The 10,000-nt window shown below is 27.1% G+C and overlaps 1 protein-coding gene across 1 annotated transcript in view; it reads right to left on the bottom strand.

Annotated features, from left to right (window-relative positions):
* The window catches only part of LOC101239002 (sorting nexin-25), a 49,627-nt gene that overhangs the window by 10,293 nt on the left and 29,334 nt on the right, over positions 1–10,000 (bottom strand). Inside the window, exons 13-21 of the mRNA XM_065814389.1 lie at positions 9,014–9,064; positions 8,505–8,568; positions 8,374–8,393; positions 8,164–8,237; positions 8,020–8,086; positions 7,693–7,819; positions 7,438–7,492; positions 5,194–5,246; positions 332–379 (exon numbers count right to left, since the gene is read on the bottom strand). Of these exons, the coding sequence (XP_065670461.1) occupies positions 332–379; positions 5,194–5,246; positions 7,438–7,492; positions 7,693–7,819; positions 8,020–8,086; positions 8,164–8,237; positions 8,374–8,393; positions 8,505–8,568; positions 9,014–9,064 (559 nt within the window). The remainder of the gene's footprint in view (positions 1–331; positions 380–5,193; positions 5,247–7,437; positions 7,493–7,692; positions 7,820–8,019; positions 8,087–8,163; positions 8,238–8,373; positions 8,394–8,504; positions 8,569–9,013; positions 9,065–10,000) is intronic.

Genomic DNA, 10,000 nt, shown 5'->3' with positions numbered 1-10,000 from the left:
CAAAAATCACAAAAAAAATGACAAATAGTATCCCAGTCAGCTTTGAGGCAGTAGTAAGAAGTTTAATGAATCTGATGTTAAATGTATGAGATAAAAGTTTTAGTGTAATAATAGAATGATCTGGACCAATTAAAGGAGAACATGAAAAACAGAGCAAAATTCAGCATCAGAGACGAGACACAAATCAAGGAGTAAAAGTAGGTGTTAGGGTTGTCTGGAAAAAGAGTCATAAACTTTCTAAGAGAGTAAGACAAAAACTTTGAACTTGAGAGTTAGCCCTTTTCTGAATATAAAAAAAAACCTCACACAATGTAAATAAAATAAGGCTTACATAAAATAAATGCTTGTTTGAGCGGAAGTCTTGAAAGGCTTCAAAAAGCTAAATTAAAAATATTTTAAATTAGAAAAATGCTGAAAACTTTAAAATAGATTCATTTTCAAACCCATTATCAATTATTTAAATATTTTTTTGAATTTTATCATGGTCTAAATGGAGGAATAATTTAACAGACTATTTATTTTAGCATTACTTAAAGAAATAATTAACCTTAAAAAGAACTTGAACATATAACACAACCTAAGTCTGGAATTACAAAAATAATTTTTTTCTTGTTCAAAAGCATTTCATAAACTGGAAATACTGATTTGTGAACATTCTGAATTTATTAAAGTTTTCAATAATGATAAATGATGAATGAATGATACAATAATGATGATGAATGAATGATACAATAATAATGAATGATGCTTCGTTTTCATCTTTATTTACTTCTACTTTTCATTAGGGAAGTTCGTGTAGATAGAGCCAGATTTTTTCAATGCCCAAATTCAAGGCCCCAGACTTTTCTAAAAATGGTAAAACTGATATGATCATATCTTTATACTAATTATATTGTATTAGTATAAGTAATTAGTATAAAGATGTAATCATCATTTTACAAAAAAAATATTTTTTTAGATTTCACTGCCTAGAAAAATAGGCATTTTTACTAAAATTTGTTATAATTTTTTTTCTTAATGTTTTTCATAAAATGATGATTATTTTTAAAATTTTTATATAACTTTGCTTCTTTTGAGACCCAACATGATATACTCTTAAAGAATTATTTTTTTGATAATTATAGGGACCAGTTAAGTGTTCAAGGATCTTGAGGCACCCCTTAAAATATTTTTTTTCAAAAAATTTTTAATTTTAGTATTATTTTATTATACAGAACACATTTAGAGGGAGAGAGCAGACATTTTAAAAAAAAGTTGTTTTAAGAACAACCCTAATATGTATAGATCTATTTTACATGTTTTCTATTTTTCTGAAAAAAAAAATCAAAAACTTTTGATGTGTTTTTTTCCACTCATTATCCAGGCGGTTTGGTGGGAAAGAAAAACTGTATTTTAGAGTTGTAAAACTATTAAGTAATATTATTCATACCCTATCATAAAATGTTGTAGCAATAAAACAAAACCCAAATTGATTAAAATAATTTTAATTGAAATTTAAAAAATGTTTGTTGTAGCAACTAATAGCAACTATAATATTTGAAAAATTAAATCTTGTTTTTAAAAAAAGTGAAAACTATTTAGAAATTGAGATATTAGGAAGCATCAAAAGTATTCATACCTCTCAATGTTTTATTTAGTATGATCGAGTTTTTTGTTTTATTTGTTAATTAATATTTAGTATGAAGTCCTTAGGCATCAATAACTGCTTGCAAGCGACGAGCAATGCTATCAACTAAGTTTTGTAAATAGTTTGGAGAAATATTATGTCAAGCTGCCTTTAAAAAGAAGTTTTGTCTGTTGATACTGTGCTCATCCCTATTAACTATTATGCGCAGGCCAATCCAACAATTTCATTTTCTTCAAAATATATTTTGGCAATTTTACTGATATATTTCGGATCATTGTCTTGTTTGAAGGCAAATTGATCCATTAATCCTAATTTAAGGACATAAGGTTGTTTCACAAAATATTTACATATCCTGCTCCTGTTAATTTTTCTTTAATTTGAACTAAGTTACCAACTCCATTATAACTAAAACAGTCCCAAACAAGTACATTACCACTTCCATGTTTGATGGTTGCTTTTATAGTTTTTTTGTCTAAAGGTTTTCCTTTTCTTTTCCATACATTTGGTCTTTTTTTAGAATTCTTTAGTTCGAATTTACTTTCATCAACCATAAAACTGATTTCCAGAAACTAGTGTCTTTGAAAAGTACTTTTTTGCAAACTTTTTCATTTCATTTTATTTTTTCTCAAAATAAATGGTTTTTTTGTAACGTGGGATCCATAAAACCCTGCAGAGCGAAGTCTACATTGTATTGTTCGTTTAGAAACATTCACATTTAGTTTCTCTTTAATAGCTTTGGTAGAAATAACAGGCTCTCACTTTACTTCTCGTTCAATAAGCCTATCTTCTCAGATGTTGTTTTTGGTGGACGGCCTGAACATGTTTTATTTTGCACACTTTCAGTCTTTTTATATTTTTGTATTATTGATTGTACCGTTGCCTTGCTTTTATTATACTTTTCAGCAATTTTTCTATATTCGAAGCCTATTTCATGATCATCAACAATCATTTGCCGTATGTCAACACTAATTTCCTTGGTCTTAGGCATTTTGGAAAACTTTTGACATGAAACAGAAGAAGTTATTTAAATATCTAAAATTTTTAGTCTGTAATGTAGACAAACAAAATTAAATAACCTACCAGCAAAAACAATCAAAAAATAAACTTACAATAATTCAGCAGGTATGAATAGAAGAGTATTTAAAATTTTTTATGTTATATTAACCAAACATAATAACTTAACAACTTAATTATCACCACAGAATTATTCTTAATTATCATACTTACACATGCTTATTTTTTCATAGCAAAAAAAAAAGCACATCAGAGTATGAAAACAAAGTTTAGTAATATGCTTGGGGAATGAGAAATTTTGTCGCATACTGTATATATATATATATAATATATATATATATATATATATATATATATATATATATATATATATATATATATATATATATATATATATATATATATATATATATATATATACATATATATATATATATATATATATATATATATACTATATATATATATATATATATATATACATATATATATATATATATATATATATATATATATATATATATATATATATATATATATATATATATATATATATATATATATATATATATATATATATATATATATATATATATATATATATATATATATATATATATATATATATATATATATATATATATATATATATATATATATATATATATATATATATATATATAGATATATATATATATACAAACACAACCTATTTCATTAATTTGATTCTTGTTTCATTTAAATCTAATTTGTTGTTTTTATTTTTATCTTATAATTTTATTTATTGACAGTTTTAACCTGCATAATATTTATATTTAAAATTATTTTTTTGATTTTATATTATTACATTTAGGTTAAAATTGAAATATTTACTGTATTAAGCATCCTATACTTTTTAACTATTTAAAAGTTAAGAAACATTAAAAATGAGACTATTCTCAAAGGCAGGTAACATTTTTGAATGAAAAAAGAGCTTGTTTGTTGCTAAAAACTGGATAGCAACTCTTTTAGCACCACAATATTCCTAAACTTTAAGAAATCCTTACATAAGTGATAACTAATATAGCTTCCTCGACTCTAGTGGCCTTCATGGCCTTGAGGGGGGGGGGGGAGAATTAAAATTACGGATGTACCAGAATTCCATTCCGGCCGGAATTTGTAATTTTTAGGTCAATTGGGTTCCGGCTGGAATGACAATATTTCTGGCTGTAATGCTGGAATTTATTTTTTACTTTTTTTTTAAAGATATGTGACACAGACTGTGTAAATTAAATCAAAACATCGACTGCTACATCGACTAAGGGTTTGGCATTAGGCAGCAATCTTTTTTTCTTTTATTATTTTAATTAAAATTCCTTATGTTTAAAAAGCCTCCACTGACAAGAGCGCAACAAGCCAAAAAATAAAATTTATTTTAGACCGCTTAACTGTAGCTTTACCTAAAATTACATTGTGTTTGTTAAGAATTTTGTATATTTTTACCTAGGTTTACCTATAGTTCTTCATTACCCTGTAGTACAATGATTTTTTGATTTAATTTACACAGTCTGTGTCACATATCTTAAAAAAAAAGTAAAAAATAAATTCCAGCATTACAGCCAGAAATATTGTCATTCCAGCCGGAACCCAATTGACCTAAAAATTACAAATTCCGGCCGGAATGGAATTCTGGTACATCCGTAATTTTAATTCCCCCCCCTTTCAAGGCCATGAAGGCCACTAGAGTCGAGGAAGCTATATTAGTTGTGGTTACAACCCTCTCTCAACTCTATAACTCTGAAACACGAACCTTGACGAACAAGGCAGCTGCATGGAGAAACAAGTTGAGTGTGGATGGACCAGGTATGTGGTGGGGATCGAATTCAGAACTTCTCACTTATGAGGCGGGCGCTCTACCATTACACCACTATCGTATGATTTCAAATTTAAATTGATTCTAAAGAAACTATTTTTATTTTGTTCACTTTACTTATAATCATATGACAAATGATCTATGGAATGTTGGATTTATCAAATGTTGGATCTATCGAATGTTGGATCTATCGAATGTTGGATCTATCTAAACTAATTTAGAATTTTTTTTGCCATTTCACCTATCAGCCCACGCATAGATGACTTGCAAAAAAACAGATAAAGATAATGAATTATTTACAAAAATGTTATTTTTTATCTGCTAGTAAGATTAAGTTGGCAAGCTTTACTGACAGTGCCTTTAAATGCACCTGAAGAATTAGAAGTATTACAAAATTTTATTTTGCTATTCTTTTTAATTATTACATAATACACCAGGATGCGATTTTTCATATGATGCTTTAAATTGAATGCTCTTGTTGAAATATTTTTTTTTGTTTTGTTTGATAGTTCAATTGATTTATTGTTAACTAATTTTTGCTCCGCAACTAAAACTGTCTCCACCAGAACTCACTTTGAAAGTACAAACATAGTTTTTATCATCTTCAGCTCACAGTGAAATGTTAAAATACACAAGATTTTTTCTGTAAGTTGCATAATTAATATTATAGATAAACTAATGTCTAGTTATATAAAATTACCTTTAAAAATCCCAACCTACTGTTACGCTTTCCTACCAGATTTTGAAGAACATCTAAAAAAAAAACTATTTTGAGGAAACCTGCCAAAAAGGTATTTTTGGCAGGTTTCCTCAAAACAAAAGTTAAGATGTGGCAAAAAAAATTTTAATAATAATGTTAAATAAACTTTTAGTTATTTGTCTTCTAGTATTAGAAAATGATTTTTAGAAATTGATTTTTGACATGATTTCTTGGCTGGAAAATCCAGAAGACTAAGAAACCACAGATATGTAAATATACACAAATATACACACGCACACACATTTATTTATACATACATATTGCTGCTAAGTTTTTGCAGCAACATGTATGTATAAATAAATTTTTATTTTTTATTCATTATCATGATTTTAAGCACACAGTACAAATCTTTAGTTTTATCAGCAAATACACATTTTTGTAGCACATTTATTTAATGTAGCAAGTTTGACGATATTGTTCTTTTAAAGTTAGTAAAATCTATTAGAAACACAAACAACTAATTTCAAAAAAAAGAAAAAAAGAAAATTGTAACCAATAAAAATTTGCTTGTATCAGCTGATAAAACTGATAATTTATACCAACTGTATGCTAAAAAACCAAAAAATTATTTAACAAAAATATTAAAAAAACCTTTAAAAAAGCACATTAATTTTGAAAAATTAGTGACTTAAAAACTAATTAAATTCATAATTACACTTATGTAACCAAATTGCCTCATAATTATATCTAAGTAACCAAATAGCCTCATAATTATACTTAAGTAACTAAATAGAATGCAAAAACTTAGCAAAATCACCAAAACATTTAAATTTGAAAGAAAAGTTCAAATCAAAACCAGCATGCTGTCTCATCTGGCAAAAAGTAAAACTAGAAATATAAGTAATATCTCAAACATAAACTTTAGAAATAGCTAATATATAATACAGTAATTGTTTCTTTATTCAATTTGATAAAAATGAATTTTCCCTAACTACCAAATTATCTAATAAAGCCATTTCCTTTGCAAAACAAAACACTTCCACAGCCAACTTAGAGCAATAGCATGTAATTAAAAAAACTTAATCATGAATGTTTTGAAATAACAATGGGTAATTACTTATATTAGTCACCTTAAATTAGTCACCTTCTATGTCACTTTAATCAAAAGTATTCATAAAACTTTTAAAAGTTTACCTAAAAATAATCTTCTATACACCCATACATCTTCTAACACTAAATTCTTAAACACTTATCTACTTCAATATGCAACTTTTGCAAAACTCTCTGAACAACACAATATTTAAAATAATCAAAAACAACTGCTGCAACATAAAAACTTGCACAAAAACAGCTTAATTATCATACTAAATGAAAGCCAAAAAATTTGAAATGTAGTATCATTTGGTTTAGCGAAAATTCCTCCACTAAAGTTGCTATATTATTTTTAAAATTGACATAAATTTACCATAAATTCCCAAATTGCACAAAATCGCTAACAGAAACTCTATCAAAGTAAGGTAAATCTGCACTGAAAATATTTTTAAAATTATTAAAAACTACACCAACAAAAATCCTTTATCCAAACATCAAAAAAACGGAAAAAAATAAAATGCTAGTCAAAACGAGACAGAATGCCCCATAAATGAACAGTGTAGATTTATGGAGGGTGAATGAATGACAGAGTATAATAAGAATAAAGCATCATTCAATAATGTTAAATACAAAAAAGCAACACCCCAATCTAGCTATGGTTAGATGTTTTTAAATTTTTAAAAATAAATTTGAAACACAAGTTTAACAATATTAAAACATTTACATCAATATACAATCTGCTTAACTCAATTTTCAGTATTCCAATACAAATACCAAGTCAAACATTTTTGCAAATTTTTTAAAAAGCATCTCAAGAAAAATGGGAAAATAAGAAAAATAACTCCAATGTTAGTATTGGCAATGCTGCAAAATAAACAACTACGCCAATCTGTATATTGATGTAAAAGATATTTGTATTGTTTAGCCAATGCTAGTTTTCAATCAATTTTTGAATCACTCTGCATTTAACAAGTAAAAGAAAAAATTATTGAAAATATCATAAAGATTATCCTTAATATTCTACCATTTTTATTCTGCTTTTATAGACATTTTTCCCATTCCCATTTTTTTTGAGATGCTTTTTAAAAGATTTGCAAAAATGTTTGACTTGGTATTTTATAATTTTTATTTTTTTATAAATAATACACATACCTGGTATACTTTTCATAACTTTTTCTTTAGCATGTTCACGAGTTCTTAATTTTTCCTGGAAACAAAAAATGAAAAAATTCAAATTATGTATTTATTAGTATACATATTTTCAAATCCACTTATCTCATCATTTGTCTGTAAAAAATTTAACATGATGCTAAACCTTAACAGTTTGTCAAAACCTTGACAGTTAGTCAAAACCTTGACAGTTTAGTATAATTTAAAAAGTCACTATGTCAACATGAAGTAATATACAAGATCTGTTCTTGGTGGTGGATATGGAGCGAGTTTGCCTTTAGGCCACATGGACTGTTTGAAGTTATCGATGTAATAGATCAACATTGGTTCAGATAATAGCCAACCAACAAATTCGCGCAAATGTCTATAAAAGCAGAATAAAAATGGTAGAATATTAAGGATAATCTTTATGATATTTTCAATAATATTTTCTTTTACTTGTTAAATGCAGAGTGATTCAAAAATTGATTGAAAACTAGCATTGGCTAAACAATACAAATATCTTTTACATCAATATAAATTTAAACTTCTGAATATCATATTTATAAAAAGAAAAGAAAGTACCTGTTTATAGTCCCTCCAAATGTTACTTGCACAAATGAAATCAATGTCTTTCGAAGAAGTTTAAACACTGAATTTAGTATAACAATACTAACTGGCTAGTTGAATTAAATAAACTTTATTCTTATACAAAACATGGGATCTTACCTCCTTTGAGTTCAAATAGTTCTCCAATAAGTGTGTACAGTGGTTCAGCAATTGAATCTTTTCTATCAATGCTACTAAAATGCAATCACAACAAATTATTACTAAAACATGAAGTAAAAGAAAATTTTTTAATATACTTTAAACTATATTGTTAAACTTGTATTGGATATCTGTGAAATATTTGTGAAATATTTGTGAAAATAGACAAACTTTTCTTCAACTCCAGGTTCCTAAATTATTAAAAAATAAAAAAACTTTAAAAATATATTAAACGCTATTAATAATTCAACTAAATATTAAGATTAAAAATTGTATAAAATATATAATAGTTAAAAAAATACCATTTCGTTGCCGTCAGCACCATCGGATATAAAAATATCAGGAAAAGAAATGTTTTGAATCGACCTAATATATTTTTATAATTATCATTCAAAATAATAAAAACTTTAATCATTGAAATTTAATTCATTTTAAATTTAAAACACGTTGAAAAAAATTTGAATCTATATATATATATATATATATTCTTTTAATTATTCACCTCCCCAAGGCCAAGAGAGCCACTGCAGTCGAGGAGGCTACTTTTGTGGTTACAATCCTCTCTCAACTCTATAACTCCAAAACACGAACCTCAGCAAACAAGGCCGCTGCATGGAGAAACAAGTTGAGCGCGGTAGTACCAGGGATGTGTTGGAGATCGAACTCGGAACTTCTTGCTTATGAGGCGAGCGCTCTACCACTACACCACTACCGCGTTATATAGGATTATATATAGGATATAGGATTTCTAATTAAAATTTTTCATTTATATTTTTTATTTGTTTTTTTAATAATTAACCAATTAACTTACCCTTTAATAGTCTTTATTAAAGATAATGGTGTCTTTATCTCGCCAATAGAACTTAAAAATATACACAAATTTAAATCAATTATGAATACATTATAAACAGAATCCTACCTAAAAAGTCAAGAACAGACTCAAACTCATGTTTCTGTATAACAAATAAACTAAGTTGGCTATTTTAACTTGTATATTAATCAATTTTTATTATTTTTGTTTCAAAAGATTCTTTGTTAGATGTTTAGAGAATTTTAGTTTGTTGTGGTAAGTTGTTTTAGTAGGAATGAATCTGTGAGGTAAGACAAAGGTTTGTTGTCAAGTCAGGTACATGGTTGTCATGATCACCCTGCTACTGGTAACATGTAATCCAGTGCAAGCTGTTTTGTCTTTTATGTTTGTCCAGTGCAATTTGTCTTTTATATAGTTAGAGGTGTCATAGTTACTGTGTTAGCTCACCTGTAATTTACTATATTTGTATGTTTGTATTCTGTCTAAACCTCTGGCATGGTGTTCACTCACTCATAAGATGCATATTTTTATGTTTTTTTGCCTGAACCTCTGGTGTGGTGTTGGTTCATCCGTCAGTTACCATATAAATGTTTGTGTTCTGTTTGAACCTCTGGCATGGTGTTCACTAGTCTGTAAGTAACTTTATGTATGTTTGTGCTCTGTTTAAAATCTCTGATGCAGTGTGAGCTCACTAACCAATACCTCAAACTATAAAACCTATGCTCACCTCAACCTCTAGAACTCTGTAAGATTTTTTCTTAATGCATTTCCAAAATATACCTATCAATGTTTTAAAATAGTGCTTACAGGAAGTAACTTCTCTTAACTACTCCAGGTCAGGTAAGGTTCAGGATCATCACAATCACCTGTTCCATTCCTTTCTGCCTTGTAGGGTATGCTTTTTTTTAGGCAACAGCTAAGAGAAGCTAACTCCGATTTGAAAATCTCCTTCCTTGGGGTACTTGGTTGAGTAGAGGCTAGAAATGA

Source organism: Hydra vulgaris, chromosome 12 (genome assembly GCF_038396675.1).
Source record: "Hydra vulgaris chromosome 12, alternate assembly HydraT2T_AEP".
NCBI lineage: Eukaryota > Metazoa > Cnidaria > Hydrozoa > Anthoathecata > Hydridae > Hydra > Hydra vulgaris.
The sequence above is the reverse complement of the archived record's forward strand: the minus strand, read 5'-3'. Positions and strand labels throughout refer to the sequence as shown.